This window comes from Phaethon aethereus (assembly GCF_964289735.1).
Source record: "Phaethon aethereus genome assembly, chromosome: 2".
In the NCBI taxonomy this organism is placed as follows: domain Eukaryota; kingdom Metazoa; phylum Chordata; class Aves; order Phaethontiformes; family Phaethontidae; genus Phaethon; species Phaethon aethereus.
Window position 1 is genome coordinate 37,917,912 of NC_138582.1, and position 19,615 is coordinate 37,937,526.

Here is a 19,615-nt window from a genome sequence, read left to right on the forward strand (position 1 = left end):
TACATCAAGACGTAACACTGCTTTGGGATAACTGAGAGCTGTTTTTTTTAAGGCTGTAAATGTACCGGTAATTGTCTCCTCTTTTTTTTTTTTTTTCTTTCCCTTTCCTCCCTTCCCCCCCCCCCCGTTTTTAATAAAAAGCCTGTGTGATGGATGGGGAGTTTATCTACGTCTTGATCTGAAGACGCAGGAAAACTAGTGAGATCTGCCTTCGACTGCAAAGGCTGGAAGACGACAAGGTGTGTTTCTGAAGTGACTTCATTGTCAGCGCTCTCTTTTTGCACGTATGTGTGCTCCCGCGTGTGCATCGTGGGTGTCTGCATGTCGCAGGGCAAGGAGGAAAGGGGGGTGTCGGTTTTGGGGGTTGGGAGGAAGAACTAATTTCTTTTTGAGCAAGAGGGTTTAAAGGTAATATTTCTTCATAACAAATACAAAGAAATAGTGTAAATTTGATTCTCCAGTTTCTGTAGTTTCCCCCCCTTTTTAATGGCTACAGGTGTACTTGTGGTTGCCTGTGACAGTTTTATGGGTTTATGAGGCTAAATATATCTTAGTGCACAGGAAATATTTTTGTAAGCAAGTTTTCTGGCATCCAGAATAATACACAAACCCATCTATATTTTCACACTGCCAAGAGGAGGTGGAGCCTGAGAGTGTCTTTTTCATTGCAGTAATTACTATTCAGTAATTTCTATGTGCACAAAAAAGTACAGAGTAAATCAGACTGAGACATTTTTGCAGTAAAGCTTTCTCTTTCTGACCAAGAGCTTAAGTAGACAAAACACACTGAAACACTTGTAGTTGTTATATAACTCTCTCTGTTCTCTAATCTTCATAGTTTTCTTTACAAGTATGCGATCCCGAAAACAGAATGACATTCAGTTAATCTTCAGACCTCATATTTATCTCACAGTTATGCATGCTGATGTCATCAAATATCTCAGCAGTATTTACCTTTCTTTTAACCTTGGGAGGGCAACATTTAATATTGCACATTAGTTAAATAATAACATCCCCCGAAAAAGGTTACAGATGGTTACTTGTAGTAGCTGAAGATAGTATGCTGTCTTCCCTGCTCGGGAAGTTCTTGTACGCTTGTTGGCTTTATTTTCCTGTTGTACACAGCATTAAGCCCAGCATTGCTCTTTACCTCACAGCAGTAATACTAATCCTGGACCACAAAAAACCAAGATAAAATGAAGCGTTTGAGTTTGCGTGGCAGTGCTGATCATCACTTCTCTAGAATTTGGCCTCCGAAGTTAAGGGCAGGATTGCAAAGATGCATGTAACCGGTCATTACTGCAGTGCACTGGCAGTTTGCTAAAACTGTGTTTTCCCGGATTCATATTGAAATAGTGGTGGTGACTATCATGCTTAGAATCCGTTTAATAATTAACTAAATACATACAGGAAATGCCTTAGTTTATTTTATTTAGGACTTTGAAAAACTCATGCTACTTTGAGATAGGAGGGGGGAAGGAAAATATTATTGTTTTTCAAATTAATGTAGTATGTGTTTGAAGAGACTTTATTTCATACTGTGAGGACAGAGCCAGAAACGTAAACAAGTTAGCGCTATTTATTTGCTTGTTCTCTTTTGTCTCTGTTTGATTATTTTAATAGCAGTATACCTACATTTTGATACAGAGGCCTGGGGCAGGCGATGCCATTGAGTGGAGGCTTGAGACCCTGTCATGTTCACGGCACCAAATGTCGAAGCCACAAGAACAATGAAACTTCCTCTCTGCTTCTTGTGTTTTCTTTCTTTATTTCATTACGGAAGATCTAAGAAGATAGTGGAGGCCAAGCAGTGTTTACTGAACTGTTGGCACCTATGTTTTGTAGACAAATAGATTTTTTTTTTTTTTTTTGCTTGTACAGTCTTTTGATTTTCCTGATGCCTTTTAGGACATATTAGGGGGGCGAGATTTAAACAAAGTCAACGTTTTGTGTAGACTGTGCTCTTCAGGTGGCTTCATGTTCTCACAAAACTCAGGTTAGGGTGTTTTCTTTCATAAGCAATTTCTTTCAGAAGTATGGCATGTAGCGTATGTAAAACTTCAAGCATTATCTTTGACCAGAGTAATTTTGTTTGCCCACTCTGCAAAATTCTATATGCTGCTGTCATCAACAAAATAACACTGGTAATGTTCAAAACTTGTTGTGCTCTTTTTGTTGTTGTCATCTCTGTGAGGGAAATTTCTTGTGCAAGGAAGAAGGGAAGACATGACTGCATTGCAAAATATGCCATGTTGTAAGAAAAATACCTTATTGGAAAGTCTGAGGTAGAGGAGTACCTTGAAATATTTCACAGAATCACAGAATTATTTAGGTTGGAAAAGACCTTTAAGATCATCAAGTCCATTATATTTCACTCCAGAGTTTTTAGCACATAATTTAATAACAAATGCCATTTGGAACTCAACTGGCTGGTTATAATTTGTAGTGCCACTTTATTTATTTACTTAGACTAGTAACAGGGGAAAAAAATGAGGAAAGGTGTGAAAACCACCTTGATTCTCAGAATCTGCTTCATTACTAAATGGAATAAATTTGTTCGCACGGTACTACAGAATAGACCCATAATTGTAACAAGAAAACTGAGTTATGGACTGAGGACTGGGTCTACAAGCCAAGCTGTCTGATCTGAGTGAAGATGACTGACTGTAAGTTGATAATCACTGTACCTGTGAGGAAATCCCAATGGAGTTGTCTTACTGCCCGAATTCCTCGTTAGCTGTTCCTACTCGCTTATGTTCAGCTGTGGCAGGCCTAGAAGGACGCCTGAATTGGGCTTAAAATTATTATTAGCAGGTAAAGCTTTAGTCTCTGAAGGTAAGGGATAAGATTTGAAAGCCTGTGTCTTTCAGAAGTGGGCTGCTCTCAATACCCAGGAGTCTGTGGCAGACCCTGTGGGCAGTTTTCCTGATAGCTGTAGTTGTACAGTGAGGGATTGGGAAGGATTGGCTGGGATGTGGGGATATAGACTGTAAGGAAGATGGCAAGAATTTGGTGAAAATCCGAAATGAAGAATCAAACCAAAAGTTTATGGCAAATGCACTGAATTTGCAGTGTGTGTTGTACCTGAATCTCCTCTTTGCTGTTCCTGTTTCATTTTCTCCTGTGCACACTGTCCTCAAACAAACTTCATCAGGATACTGTTGTGTTCTGATTTTCCATTCCCTATAGCACAGGCTGTTGTGATTAAGCAACCATTTAACACAAGATTCTGGTGAAGAAACGTCTGTTAGAACTGCATGGTAATAAAATTATTTTTTTTACTTTTCCTGAAGTTTTTCCAGGTGTTCAGTCCAACTAGTTTTACATGTGTGTTATTTTTTACTTTGAGGCAGTGTATTGCAGGCTTCTGGTCAACTCCTTCTATGAATGTAGTGGGTGTTTCTACCCCTCTTTAGTAATTATATTCCAAAATTTAAAATATTTTTAATAGATGCTAATTCTTTGCTAGCATCTGTGATTCTTCTTTACTATAAATGGTTTCACTATTAACGCAAATCAATTTCAGTTAATTTTTACAAAGAGAATAAAAAGGCTGATAATGAACATTCAGCTTTAACAGTAGAGTAAACTTGTTTTCCTTGGGCTGCAGCATACAAGCATAGTTGTGTCAGGCCCATGGAGTGATTTATGCCCTACAAAAGAGAGAAATAACAGTTTGACATCTTCCTCTAGTAGACTAGGAGGAAAGTCCAAGCTTCAGTGAAGTCAGTGATAAAATTCTGATTTATTTCATTTGAGTCATAACATCCCCTTAGAACTCTTCAATTTTTTCCAGAATGTCATCTCTGCTGTTAAAGGAGCTTGTGGTAAAGCTTATAGAGTGTTGCCCGTAAGCGTTGTGGACGCCAAAGGTATATAGGGATTTAAGAAGGAGTTAGGCACAACTGAAGGTAGGTTCAGAGGGAGGAGGGAGGACAGCAACACCACAGCTAAGCTTGAGCCACTCAGAGACAGATATCCCTGAGGAGATATCAGGGGGAAGGATCGTTCTGCAGCTGCTCTGTGCTTTTTCCTGAGGCATCTGCTGATAGCTTCCATGACAGACTAGTCACTAACTAAATGTCTCTTTTATTTGACTCATGCAGCCATTCCTATGTATAGTCTGTATTCATATATGCGCGTGTGTGTGTGTATACACATGGACACATACACACACTTGTGGGTACAAAGCTTGTGTCCACAAGGTTTTATTCCTTGGCAGCTGACTAACTAAAGCAACAAGAATTTTATGAGTTGTTTCCCGTTTAAATGCTTTAAAATGACAGTTTAACTTTCATCTTTCGTTATTGGTGGTTGCAGTATTTTACTAAAGCAAACAGAAGAGTATGAATGAAGACCAACATGAAATCTGAAGTCACTAGTAATTGTTATTCATGTTCACAGATCACTTTTTAAACTCATGGATGCATTAAGAATATCTTTGATTAGGGTGTATGGGCTGCTATGGACAATTAATTTTTATCAAGTTAGTCGTACTTCATGAGTGTTTGCAAGACACTTGTGTGTGGCTCTGACAAAATTTTTTCTATTAGTTTTGATTTTTGTGCTTAGTAACAATGTGCGTAGTTAGTACTCTTAATGCCTTTGCCAAGAGTTTAGCATACATCTTACACCTGTAATGTAAGTGTAATTCTGCACGTTAGGAGATAATACAAGTATAATCTTTTATGGATATAGCTGTATTCTCTCAAAAAGCATGTGTTAAATTGCTTGTTCTTCAAACTTTAATAAGAGTCATAAAATTTTTTCTACGTCCCAACTCTTACACTGCTGCTCCGATATAAATGGATTATACTGACATGGATACCAGGATTAGCAGGAAGCACCTGCTGAGGGGAACTACCTGCTCATGCGCATATGGGTAGGAATAGGGAGCAAACCTCAGCTGGTCTCTCCCGTAGCATCTGGGACCACATCCTTGTTGGTCGGGCACCCTCTGGGACCAGGGCTGCTAAGGAGGATGACGAGTTTTCCAGAGGAGATGCTCTAAACACATTTTGAAGGCAGAGAGGATGGGTAAGCCAGGCACCATACTGAAAAAGGTGACTTGGATATACAATTTCAAGAAGTGGTGCAGGGTTCTGAAACCTGTGTGGGCACCAGCCACATCCCTGACTGACAAGAGGATGTCAACATAAAGTCAAATTCGCCTCATAGCCAGCTGTTACCATAACTATGGCTCTACCATTTCTGGAGCTGAGTACTAACATTTATTTGACTTTAATATAGGTATGTTTGACTTTGGTCTGTTCTTCACTTGCAACCTTCTGGAACAAAGCAGCTTGAATTCTTGATTCTTAAATTGAAACTTTATTGTTACTGTGCTGGTTTTGGCTGGAATAGAGTTACTTTCTTCATAGTAGCTAGTATGGGACTCTGTTTTGGATTTGTGCTGGAAACAATGTTGATGACACAGGGATGTTTTCATTATTGCTGAGCAGGGATTACACAGAGTCAAGGCCTTTTCTGCTTCTCACCCCACCCCACCAGCGAGGAGGCTGGGGGTGCACAAGAAGCTGGGAGGGGACACAGCTGGGACGGCTGACCCCAGCTGACCAAAGGGATATTCTGTACCATATGACGTCATGCTCAGCATGTAAAGCTGGGGGAAGAAGAAGGAAGCGGGGGCAGGGAGGGAATGTTCAGAGTTATGGTGTTTGTCTTGCCAAGGAACCGTTACACGTGATGGAGCCCTGCTTTCAGGTAAATGGCTGAACACCTGCCTGCCCATGGGAAGTTGTGGATGAATTCCTTGTTTTGCTTTGCTTACATGCACGGCTTTTGCTTCACCTCTTAAATTGTCTTTATCTCAGCCCACGAGTTTTCTCACTTTTATTCTTCCGATTCTTTCCCCCATCCCACCAAGGGGGAGTGAGCGAGTGGCTGCGTGGTGCTTAGTTGCTGGCTGGGGTTAAACCATGACAGTTATACATTGTTAAACTAAATGCATGCTTATGAGAGCATCTCAATATTTTAGAAGGAAGTGTGGAGTATGTAACTGTATCTTATAGGTATGTGTGCAATAGGTATTCATTCACCTTGGTAACAATGTCAAAATGTGTAGAAAAGCCTTAGCTAATGTTTAGGTATGCTTCCTGAAAATCAAAGCACTTGGCATTTGAAAGAATGGCCTAAAGTTTCAACATGCTTCCTAGTAGAAGCTGGTTGGGTAGATGAGAAAAACAAACGCTCTTAGTGCTGTAGCTATGTGAAAATCTGAAACACAAGTTCATTTTTTGATTAGGCACCAGAGAAGACACATAGAGCTGCTGAATTGCAGCAAAAATTTCAGAAAGATCATGTGTTTTCAGTAAAAATATCTACTCCAAGACTGAAGGAACATTATTTTGATGACCAGGTTAAAGCTATGAAAGGTGGCATGCAACATAAGCATCGCTTGCTGAGGCTCCAGTGCAAGCTCGGGTTGCACATCGCATAGCACCTGAGCATGTAGAGATGTTAAGTTGATCCTAGCAACCAGAAGGACCAACACCTCTCTAGCTGTGTGATGTCATTGAAACTGAGGTTTGGTAAGTGATGGAACTCAAGTTCAAACATGATAGGTTTGATGTTTCTGTGTATAGGTTTGATAACTTTATGTATTACTTACATAATATTATTACTTATGTATATAACTGATGCACAAACACAATGCTGTTCTTTCTGGTTTGCCCTCTGCTTTTTACTTTTTACCCTTACGGAACCCAGTTTCCTGAGCTTTTTATTAATGGAATATGTTTTATCTAAAGTAAATAGCCTGGTATTTGACAGGCAGTTAACTGGAGTTAAATCCTAATGTAGGCATGCCCACAACACAGAGATGTGTAAATGCCTTTGTCTGCTGTGATCGGTCATGTTCTCACTGCTAAGATAGGCATCTTGTGAATCACACTGAACTGTATAAGCTTACTGGTATTGTAAGTGATGTATACGTTTGTATCAGTTATATTTATGAGATTAGAAAATGTTCCTGGTTTTGAGTTTTTCCATGGTGCCTTACACTGGTGAGAGCAATTGTTTCACTCTTCCCCTCTCTCTGCTCTGGTTTTCCCCTTGCTTTTGGTGGTTTCTGGGGGGGGAAATTGGTGTGGGAATTTAAATGGACAAATAACAGTTTTGAAACTGAGATTGGCAGGGAGGTTTCAGTAGGAGTTAAAATACACTTAACTCACTGTTCCAGAAGTACCATCAGCTGGAAATGATAGCTATTTAAATACAAAGTTTCCTATAATACTGTCCTTTTCTTCAGTTAGTTAGATTTGCTTCATTTGTCAGCTGTGCTGTTCATAAAGTTTTACTTTAAATCACAGTACATTTGAAATACTATGGTTCTAAATCAGTCTCATAAGTAAAGAACAATTCTATGTTCTTATAGTTCACGATTAACAACAAATTCCTGTTTTATGTGGGAATTTGGATGACTCCTTTTTGAGTAAAAATGCTTGCAAGCTTAATATGTTTTGCAGCCATCGTTTGATACTTATCAAATGCAACCTAGAAGGTTAAATGTTTTTAGCATGACTTCTTCTCTCTTCTTCTCTCTTCTTCTCTCTTCTTCTCTCTTCTTCTCTCTTCTTCTCTCTTCTTCTCTCTTCTTCTCTCTTCTTCTCTCTTCTTCTCTCTTCTTCTCTCTTCTTCTCTCTTCTTCTCTCTTCTTCTCTCTTCTTCTCTCTTCTTCTCTCTTCTTCTCTCTTCTTCTCTCTTCTTCTCTCTTCTTCTCTCTTCTTCTCTCTTCTTCTCAGCTACCCACCACAAGCAAGAAGATGCAAGAGTGACTGGCATATATACAAATAATGTTCTGGCATCGTATTTTGTCTTTTAATCTGGTGTTTTAAGGGGAGATTTAGTGGTATTAAGCTGCATTTCTTTTGTTGTTCAGTATTAAGAATCATAACAAGGGAGAGATAGAATCCCAAACCTGAAATTACGATGCAGAGTCTTGAAAAAATTTTGCAGTAGTACTACCTGCCTCCTTTTTGACAATGTTTTGGTGACAACAGACTTTTTCCTTTTTAAAAGTGGTAATGGAACAAACTCTCTTGTATATTATATAGGAAATGATACTTTCTTCCTCTGATATTTTTTCTCCGTTGTCTTATTAAAGCCTAGTCTTGCTATTCCTGGGCATATTAGAGGTGGCTGACGTAGGCTAATCCGTAAGCAGCTGAGTGAGTGGCTCTGTTAAGAGCCTTAGCCTATGGGAATACAGAAGGTAGGAGCCATCTTACAGTGCTGGGGTCAGCCTGGAGGGGTTTTTGCAAAGTCTCAAGCAGACCCAGGAGTTTCTCAAACCAGTGGTTTTAAGTATCTGAGAAAAAACTGTTTCTCCTTCAAGGTTTAGGTGGATTTTAAAGAAAATCCTATTAAATACAAGTCTGTAACACTGAACATTAATGTTAGCCATTTATTTGATTGTTACAGTATGTGTTAAAGAGCTGCTGCCGCCCATATGCAGCCTAATGCGTTTATTAGACAGTCTTTCCAGTGGCATCTTGAAGTGTCTTTCAGCTAAAAAATTCATGAGCATTATTGGCTTTCAGGCTGCAAATGGAATATGTCTTCTTCCTACTGTCTAATACACCACTCTAAGCCATTAAACAAGAGTAAGGGAAAAGATATTGTTGAGGAAGGAGCCTTCGGCTTAAACATTTGTTTATGGTCTGGTACGGCTTTTTGTAGACTGAGCAAAAATGTGAGTAGTAGGTGTTGGAGCCAGCTTTCTATTCTTTTATACACGGGCTCAATGGCATTTGCTGGTAAATTTTGTTCCTTTTCTTAGTTCTAGTTTGTTGGGTTAAAGAATAAAGTAGAAGTTAGTAAATAATACTATAAATCTTGTTTTAATGTTACTTGTAATAGGCTCTCTTTCAAATGAAATTGTATCTCCTAAGTAGCAAGTGTTAGTTTCAGATAGAAAAGGCTATGCGTGGACGCCAGATTTTAGTACAAGTCCTGTAAATGTGACTGAGTTTTTCAGCTTGCTGCTACCACCTTCCTCAAAGAAACTTTGTTTTCTCCTTTTGCTTTATACTGCATGACTGTTGTAGGGTGGCAAAGTTTTTAGACAGTTTCATCTATAGTGAAAGTGGTAGTGCTGCTTCAGGAAAAACACATACCCTTGAATAAGTTAATTTGTATTTTTAATATGAGGTTGCCCTCACCAACTGAGGTACTGGACATCTTGCTTATTTTGGCAGACTGGCATAGTTTCTTTTGGGGTATATCCCAGTTCCAGGCATTCAGTGATGAAGGCTGGGTATAGTAGTTGGTTGTATGTGTATGTGGCTTATATATACCAGGGATGCAGGAGGATGGTTTAATATATCTTTACCTTTCTTTCCTGTCAAACTTTTTAGTGGTGGATCTCTTGCTTTAATAAATTGCTTATTTAATTATTTAAATTAAATAATTTAATTAAATTATTTAATTTAAATAATTTTACCAGACAATACAGTATTTTTTTCCCCCGCTCCTTTTATTTCCCTTGATTTTCACTTTTTTTTTTTACTATTTTCCAAACCCTTATCTGTGTCTCTCTGGGTTTGTTGAAATACCTGTGCAAGAGAAAGTCTGCACCCAAGAAGGCTGAGTTTTTTTCCAAGCGTGGGGCGGGCGGACTCGATTAGCTGATTGGGATCCTGACGGGTGCTACACTGAAAAGTGCTGGGAGTCAAAGCAAGCATTTTGCTCCTGCACTGCTGTGGCTCACCAATAAAAGGTTGGCTTTAGGCTCCAGTGGCTGCAGGCTCTGATCTAGCATCTTATCCTGCCTGTGACAGCGATTTCCTTTTGAGGCCTGGGAAAGTGGCTCGCAAGTATCCCTTTCTTCAAAAGGGGTGAAGATTGCAGTATGTATCCATATTAAATATTTTCCTATTCAGAAATGGAGCCAGTGAAAAAAGAGTTCATAAGCAGGAAAAAATGTGAAGAATCAGAAGTTGCATGTGACTTCCAACTTTCCTCTGGCTTCTACCAGAATTAATGCTACACGGAATACAAGAGTAATTTTGAAACTGAGACTGAAATCTTCTAGTCATGAGAAATTCACAGGAAAAAAGTATGAATTATAATGGATGTATGTTTGAGATTATAATTAACCACAGGAGTATGAGCTGTGTATATTTTTTAATTGGGCTGTTAGAGAAAAATTTTGCCAAATTTTTCACTGACTTGTAGTATTTTTGGTCAGTAACCAGTATTTTTGCTGTTTGTTAATAAAACATTGGCTTTAATAAATCACTTCTGTATTTATCAATTGTATCTACACTAAATGCATATGTTCATGTGCTGGAATGCTACCTGATTGTCCACTATATGGTACTTTACCTTTTGTTTGCTACTTTTCAGATTGAAATAGCAGCTTTGAAGGTGTAATCCTCATTTATTCTGTAACTGCATTTGTTAGGCTTATAATAAATCTGACAGTTTAACAGGCCTTGTTTGGAAGATGGCCTGCCCTGATAAGAGATAAAATGCACATTATCTTCTTCTGCATTGACTCTGGATGATTAACTGGATCAGTGCTGGAAGGTTTACTCTGCATGCCATGTTCCTTCGTGGCATTTGGGGAATGGAGGAGATGTTACAAATTCACACAACTGATTTGTGCTAGATTTTTTTCTGTCTCCTCCTTGACGAAGCCTCTATTTTTATTTTTGCTCCCATGTGTTTTATTTTTGGGTTCACATTGTGGGTTTTTTCCCCCTTTGAAAGAGGAATGTCTTGTAAAAATATCATGTTTACTATTGCTTTATAATTAGGTTAAGTCTCTGTGTATTCTCAGTTGCTGGTGAAGGAGGATGTGCTGTCATGACGAGAGCAGAAACTATTGTTTTGTTACTGATAGCAAGAAAAAATGAATTGAAGCCTCTTTCAGGCTCAGTCTTTTCAATCTCTCGACTTCTGGTAGAAACTGGTTCGATCTCAGTGATTGTAATTACTAATGTATACTGTCCAAGAATTTATTAATTTAATTTTTCAGCATTTGTGATTTACATTTAACAATTGGAAAAATTAGACAGATTTGTCTGCAGGTATTTTGGATGCTTAGGTCTGTGGTAGCAAAACAGAGAGAGCAGGAAAATACACCTCTGTTGTTAAGTGTAAACACAAATAAAGCATTTATTTACCTGAGATGTCCTGTTGGTAGAGGTCATCTGTTGGAGCCTAAAATTAGTTCTTTAGGTATTTTTAGTAATCATAATTCCACTTCTCTAATTATCTCCTTCCTTGTATGAAAATGCTGCGGTGAGTGTATTTATATTTCCATTGCTCCGTTGCTCCTCATTGATGCCCAGTGGAACTGAAGCTTGAGGGGCATATGAGTCAGCATTAGAAGTTCAGCTCTTAGTTATTGTTGTAGGGTTTTTTTGTAGGACAAATGGGAGAAAACATATATTGAGAAGAAAAATCTGCTACCACCACTGAAGGCAATACTAATCCCATAGTGGGATGTTTGTATTTTGGAACGCAGTACAGCTCCCAAACAACTTACACAATTAAAAAAGAGTGTGCCTGGTCTTGCATGACAGTTCATTCTGCAAGATGTGCATTTAAATTCAGCTTTGTAAGACATTTTCTTTCAAATAAAAATTGGTTTCGTTCAGCATCTGACGTGTCATGATGCTATTTTTTTCATTAACAAACATATGTCTCCATCTCTTTCTCCTCAATGCAGTGATTTCTGCTGATTTTGTTTTTACTAATTCCCAATTTGGTTGATCCTTTTTCCTATTCTATACCACACTAAAAAAGCCCTACCCGCTTTTTCTTGATTTTTGTTTCAGAAGACATATGGTAGCACTGGTATTACATTTCCACTTCTTCTAAAGCACTAAATGAACTGAACTGTTCAATTTCTTTATCTTTCTTCTTTCTGGAAATTCCTGCAGGGATGTATAAAAAGATCAGAGAAGCAGCATGAACGCTGCTTTCTAATCTAAGGTAGTTCCCTATAGGGGAGGTTTATTGGAGTAAAACTTGGAGCTTCTAACTTGTCATGCTACTTGCAGTGGCTTTAGTTTTGAATTGTCATGTTTCCTGGAAAAATTCAGACTTCAAGTTTGGAAGTTTTATTTTGTGGTCTGAGAAGCTATCCATGTGATTCAGGAGCCTAAAAATATTTAGAACAATTTTAAAATTTCCTAAATTATCTTGTTTTAAAATATTACTTTATTTAATGTTACAAATTTTTTGTATTATAAAACTACTAGTAATAATGAATAACCAAGAAATTGAGATTGATAAATTAATGTGTCTAGAGGCAGTTAGGGCTGAACTAGAAAACGCTATAGGCAGTTTAGCTGCTTCTGACCCACAGATGTTTGTATGTCTAGAATTCATCTATCAGTTCAATCTAAATTCATCAGGTTTTCCCCTTTTCACTTGAAAGTTTCCTACGTGCCTGCTCTTTGGTACTACATGTGCCCAGAAGTACTTTCTTCTGAAAAATGTGGTTTTAGTTCCTTGCTTATGCCACATTAAATTTGTAGAGGTTCCTAGACCTTCCAGAGATCTTCATCTAGTAGTATGTGTAGATCTTGAATGTGAATTAGCTCATGGAAAAAATGTTTGAAATAGCTGCTTTCTTGTAAAAAGACATGAGGAAACTGGAAGGGTGCTCACCTCTTTGACTCTACTCGACTTGTTAGAGTCATTGCTGAGAAATGGGAGATACGGGTTTGTTCTCTTCCCCAGCCTAAGGGATTCAAACCTCAATCCCTTGTGTCTTAAGACAGTGTTTGAACTTCTTACCTGGGCGTTTAGTTGGTATGGGCTACACACCTGAAGATTCCTATGGGACTGCAAGTATTAATTACCCTTGCCGTCTGTGCTTCATAAACATCCAGTTTTGGCAAGCAGCCTACCACTGAGGACGCTGTCCTGCATGATGAAAAATACTGATTTGAAACCCCTCTGCAAAGAGGGAACTGAATCTCCATCGCCCAGTTTCTGGCTGTCTTAGTTGGTACGTAGTATTATGGAAGAACAGGGCAGCAGATTACCTATCCACAACTTCTAAAAGGTGGTTCCTCCTCATTTCTCCTAGCTCAGGAGAGGACTGTAGTTTCTGAATCCCAACAGAATAGCAGAACTTTACGTATCCCAGTCAACCCCTAAGTCCCTAGGCAGATAGGGTTTGGAGGCACGTTCTTTTGATTTTAGTACTGTGTACTGGATACTGCTGAGAGACTTTCATTTTGGCCTGTGAGATTTTTCAGGTTGACTTAGTATCGTCTGTCTAGCTCTGCACTTTCCAAGGCACCTAACTCGGGATTTTGCATGCTGCTCTGGAGCACTGGAACCTACAGCACAGGAGCGGCAGAGCCTGTACAGGTCTTTGAGGTGTAGAACGTGATTTTTAATTAAGAGCTAGGGAGAGCAGAAAGCAAACATAGTAGTGGGTGGTAGATTTCCAGAAAAACTCTATGAGTAAAAAGAAACGGGTAACATCCTAAGAACAAACCGATAATGCTGCTGAGAAAAAGACGTAATGGCCTGTCAGTGCAAATAAAATAAAATAATACTACGAATAAATAAACTCTTTGTTCAGACCAAATTACTATGTTTAATATGGGGAGAAGAAGGTGCTAGTTTCATAATGATGGTACCACTTTTGTTCCCTTAAGTACAGAAGGATGAAGTTCAGATGTTTATGGTGGGAGGTTAGTTTTAATGTGTCCTCCGAAGGCTGATATCATAGACTTAGTGGAATTCCTACAGAATAGGATCGGTGGGAATGCAAGAAGAATGGAGGTATACGTTGGTGGAGCCACTGGTGAAACTTTGGTTCCTGCAAAAATAAACTTCCCTTTGAAGTGAGCCTGACCGAGTAGGTGGGAAAGCTGTCAATAACTGTTCCTATTTGCTTTCTTGGGGAGGAAGGGCGAGTGGAGGAGGGTGTTTCCCCTAAATGCTTACCTCTGACTTTAATTATTACTAGTCTTGGGGAGAAGATGACTGTTGAATGTTTGACAGGTTTTTGTGAATTGTTATGCTTGCTTTTCTCAAGAAAAATAGTTAACCAATTTACATTTCTTGGGTATCACTTGGGAAGCATAAGAAACAAAGGGGCTCCCCAGCCTGATTTTTCTTCTGAACTTCAGATCACCATCTGAGTCTGGTTTGGAGATCAGATGATCTCGGGAATATATGGCTTTCATCATGCAAATGATTTTTTTCCTCACCCTGGTTAGTGAAAAATTTAGTCATTGGAACAGAGCCCCAGGGACAGTTCCAGCTCTCCACTAACAGAGACGTGGAACTGCTGTCTCCTCACAACTTCTCTTTAATTATTGTCACAGTCTTTTTAATAGCGTATTGCTCCTTCCTTGGACCGCTGCTGTTGCATACGTCTGAAATTGTGTTATTTTCAAGAAGGTGCTTTTAGCTCCTAACCAATTCGACAAATGTATATTTCTACTTTCGTGTTTATCTAAATTAGGATGTGGAAATCAGTGAATATATGTAGTCGTTAACAAGAGCCGGTGTCACAGGCCACACTAGAGGCTGCGGTAGATGTTTCACGCTCTGCAGTAAGGTCAGCGTTGGTGTGGCACTGTGAAAGCCCTGACTGGGGTCACTGGGAGTTCCCCAGCAAGTACAGAATGATGGGGTTTGTGATGGTACATCTTCCCTTTGAGAGCTCAGCTCTGCTGCAGAACCAGGGCCGCCTTGCTCTTCTTGAAGTGGGGTGTGCTCAAAACGGTGGCAGTATGTACATACATCTAGATACACATACGTATGTATAGACACAATTGATAAAAAGATAAACCAGGTATTTTTCAAATAGGATCTGATACCATGCATGTCAAAGACCAACTGGGAGCTCTATATTTCAGAGATGACCTAGTGTTTTTCATTAAATTTGACCACTATATCAAAAAAGGAAATGACTCCACTTTCTCCTCAAACTGGTGAAAAAGAAAATATTTTCACTACGAAGAAAGGAATTTTTATTCCTGGTGTTTTGGGGTTTTTTTAATTCAGAAAAATGTTATCTGATTTTCAGTTCTGAGTCTGGGAAGGCTCCGAGTCTTCATTTGCTTGCTCGTGTTTCAATAAGCAGCCTTTCTCAGCATCCCTGCAGACTGCCTGGATCTCACTCTCCAGGCTGTCTCTGCCCATATCTTCATTCACCCAGTTCATTGGGAAAAGTAAGATTCACAATCTGAACATCGTATTACCAACACAAGCTCAGGCTGCTAGATTTTATACAGTGTCAAAAAGAAAAAGAGAAAGAAGACGGGGACCCCAGTTCTAACCCACCGCAGTTCCCTGGCTGAGTTCAGCGCGTGGCTGACAGGGCTAGCAGAGGGAAGGGAGCTGGTGGGGCAGAAATGAAGGGCTTGGAAGAGGTGGTAGAACCCCTTGTTTTGATACCCGATTTCCATTTTATGCTGGTGTGAAGTGATCATGGAATTACAGGCTCCAGCTCTTATTTTAGCATGGTATGAATCACCTCCTGGAGACATTCACCTCCTTCATGGCCCTCGTGTTTATTTTTTGCTAATCCCAACAATACAGGAGCTCTCTGAAATGTCTGTCAGCATCTCCCTGACATGGTCCTGACAAAACTGGCAGCAACTAGGTGGATGGTGAGCTGGGACCGCCCTGTATTGCATGAGCTTTTTGATCATTTACATTGCCTCCCTACGTCCTTTGTGTTTAGTGTTTTCTGCCTCTAGACTATCTGTACTTATTGAGGGGTGTGTAATCTGGGGCAGGCAAGATTCATGTGCTCCTATGGTGCATAGGACAACATACGGCCAGGAGCAGGGCAGGATTTCCATGGGCTGTTTATTGCACAAATTATAATAAGCTAGTGTTGTTTTAACACGATAGCTTGACAAGTTTTTTCCTTATGAGGTAGACTATATGTACAAATTATTTATCAGTTCCTCAGGGATCTCTAGTGTTGACAGATGTTCTGTTTCTACAGTATTGTACATGTACTTGTGCAAGCATCATCTTCTGATTTTTAACTAAAGCTGCATGTGCTACCTTTTCATGTAGCTGGGATACATGTTTCATTTCATGTATTTCAATTCGGTTGTGTTTTTCTTGTTGTGTGGCACTGGCTTTTCCTTTGTCTTTCCTCATTCAACCTTGCAAAATTGCCATGAAAATTCAGCAACCCAGGCACAAAATGTACTTACCTGTTTTAACATAACTGGTAACAATCGAAGAGTTGATAACGCTTCACTTGTCTACCACAAATTTTCTTCTGAAGGAGTTTTGTGTAGCGTTTTGTGGGGTCATAAACACAGTATTTTATTGGTGCCTTTCAAACAAACTCTATTTCAAATGATAGATTTGCCAAGTCAAACCTGAGTTGAGCAGTGAACAAGAAACTTAGAAATACGAACAAAGAACTCATGACTTTGCCACCATAACCCTTTCGTGCACTTTCTTCCTTTTAGTTGCTGATATGTGTTCAAGATGAGCGGGATGGGAGAAAATACCTCTGACCCATCCAGGGCAGAGTCAAGAAAGCGTAAGGATCCCGATCAGCTTGGACCCAGGTTAGACCATTTATGTCTGAAGATGTTGAAAGAGAAAAACTTAGAAAAAATGTTAGATGTGTGCATATTTTTAATAATCGTTAGAAAATTGCAAACTTGCCATTCTTGTGAAGAAAAGTCAGTACCAAACTACTCTGATTCAGTAATTCTGTGTTGTTGTGGGTTTTGGGGTGGGGAATGGGGAGGTACTGTCTTTTCTTTTTATTTTCTTGTTTGTTTTAAGTCCAGTCTAGCATCAAAATGTACAATGTGGGTGACAATATAGGAGTAATGTAAAAATATTTTTTGGCTAATCACTGCAGAGGATCTTCAGTCACTCATCTGGCAATCTAAAGTTTTTTTCTACCTCTCTTGTACACCTTAATCGGGTACTTCAAAAATATTTTGCAGTGTTATAGCATTTGCCTTACCAACACAAATAATTTTGAAAGCGTAACCACTCATTCAGCATTTTTTCTTACGCCTGTCTTTCATAATTTCACAAGGAGGCAGAGAGCATGGATTGTTTGGTTTAACTTTCTAAGCTGTTTTATTTTTTATACACTGTCACTATATGATGCCCCTTGGATTCTCGACATGATGAGGAAGGATACTTGTAAATGTTCAGATCCCACATGCCACCAGTTAATCCTCTGTTTTGAACTGATATCTCAAACCTCTTCTGAAACAAAAACATGAATACAAGGAAAAAATAAGTAACATCTTTTTAAATGCTCCTTTGCTTGTTGCAGAGGAAACCTTTCTGCTTGAGAAACGTGTAAATTATTTTTTGTAGTGAATGAAGGCAGTTCCCTCTGTTTCTGTTAAACTACTCTCAAACCATCTGAAATTGTCTTTGAGCTGGCCAGAAGGCAAACAAACTGACATTAAATACGACATTTTTATAAACTCCTCTTTCAGCCCTAAAAGAAGCACTGAGAAACGCAATCGTGAGCAAGAGAATAAATACATAGAAGAACTTGCAGAGCTGATTTTTGCAAATTTTAATGATATTGACAACTTTAACTTTAAACCTGACAAATGTGCAATCTTGAAAGAAACTGTGAAGCAAATTCGTCAGATAAAAGAACAAGGTAAGATGACTAATTAATTGACTTTGAATGTTTTCTGTGTTGATTATTACTTTATTTTTGGCAAACCTGATAGTCTCTTCACCTTTTCTTAAGCAAATTCCCAAGTTTTTTAAATCAGTAATGAAAAATGCTGTAATGTCCTGTAAGTGGAGTGTATTAAGTATCATGTTCAGTATTTTAAAAATAAGCTTCACAGAAAATTCAGAAATTGCCTAGATTGGGGGAAGGTCAGTCAGTCCGGTGTGTGCATGTGATGGAATCGAAATGAGTTGTGCTTTTAGAAAAGTTAAACTAGCAGATGACTTGCTGGGGGGAGAGGGGGAAGACTACTTACATACTCTTACATGGATGATAGATCCATGTGAAATAGGAATAATCCAGGAGAGTGGAGTACGCCAATATTCTGCCCGCCTTTTGCTTTCTTTTGTTGGTATGAATAGATATTGTGGACTAAATTATCTGCGTCCCTTAAATGATGACATCATATCCTTAACTACAATAGATTTGAAACTATTCTAATCTCTAGATAGGGTCCTGTTATAAATGTAAACCAGAGAACGTGACGGTTTTCTTCCTGTTCTTTGTCTAGAAGATTAGATTCGTATTTCTTTTCTTTTGATATATTTCCTATTTAAAGAAAGAATACAAATATTTTAGAAACTTTAAATTTTTGGAAGTTGGTTTTGTGGCGCAGGTCTATCTGGGCAAGCGTGAGTAACACTGCAGGTGTTTGGGGCAGATTCAAATTCTTAAAGTCGGTGCATATAATTGTTCTTTTAATGTAGAAGATTGCAATCTCTTTGTAAGCTGTGTTTAGAGCAATTCCTTTGGTTTTCAAACACTTTAATTAACATCTTTCATTTTTTCAATATTCTGTGATTTCTGTGGGAAAATAATATTTCTTTTTCCATATAGTATGTGTGAAGTTATAAAACTGGAGATTATGTGTTGCATGATTTAGATACAGATTTATTTCTAAAACAAGTAGATAAATAGATCTGCAGTGTCAGACATCAGCCTATTCAAAGCAAAATGGAAAGTAAGAAGTGTCAGATTGTGTCAACTGCCTCCAAAGTGACTCTAATTGATTAAGCTTTGGGAATGTTCCTATTTCTGAGCTTGTTCTCTTCTTGTTGCTATTAGGTTGCCAGAATTTTTAAAATAAATATCCTAGTGAAGTTCCTGTGCCCTATATTAGAAGTATAACTTTAACCTGGCACAGTGTCCATCATCATTTTGCACCTTGCTGGCTTTTGAGATTTATTTTTTTTCCCTTATTTTCTTTTCTTCATCCTTTTCTCACTTTTAGTTTTGGATTTTTGTTATGCTGTCAGCAGGAGACACATTGTCGTTACCTGAGAAGGGATAAGGAGGGACAACAAAATTGTGTTTTCCTAGGAAATAGGTGCAGAGAAAAATCCGTTAGTCCACTTGGTAATTCTCTCAGCAGCTTTATAAAATCTAGTCTGAACGTCTGGCTCTAACTAATGGCAACTTTGGCAAATCCAGGGTTTTGTTGTTCAGGACCAATATCGTAAAAACAGTTTGCATATTGTTACAAAATGTGTATTGTTGTAAAATCTGTAAGACATCAGACCAGGTTACATGTAAGTTATTTAAGTAATCATGGGCCAGAATTGTACCAAAGCTGAATGTGCACTTAGTTTTCTAAGATCATAAAGTTTTATTGCAAAAACAACTGAAAATACAACTCTAAAGACGGACTAAAATGCTGTGAATACTGTTTATTTCAACAAGTAGAAGTAGTTTGCAACCCTTGAGCAATGATGATACTGAATTACTCTTTATGATGTCGATTTGTTGCAGAGTTCTTCAGTTGAGAACAATTAGACTGTCTGATAACTCTTTGGGTCTTTACATAAAACTCACAGCTGGCACAGACTAGACTTTAAGCCTCTCTAAGGGACATTGCAAAACACTAAGGTCTTCAAGGTGGTCATTAATAGCATCTCAGGATCTAGAAACAAAGATTAGAAT

At 38.6% G+C, this 19,615-nt stretch overlaps 1 protein-coding gene across 1 annotated transcript in view; it reads left to right on the forward strand.

Moving 5' to 3' along the window:
* Positions 1 to 16,461: 16,461 nt before the first annotated feature.
* The window catches only part of NCOA2 (nuclear receptor coactivator 2), a gene marked incomplete at both ends in the record, with an annotated part of 74,489 nt that continues 71,335 nt past the window's right edge, over positions 16,462 to 19,615 (forward strand). Inside the window, 2 exons of the mRNA XM_081996419.1 lie at positions 16,462 to 16,544; positions 17,445 to 17,617. Of these exons, the coding sequence (XP_081852545.1) occupies positions 16,462 to 16,544; positions 17,445 to 17,617 (256 nt within the window). The remainder of the gene's footprint in view (positions 16,545 to 17,444; positions 17,618 to 19,615) is intronic.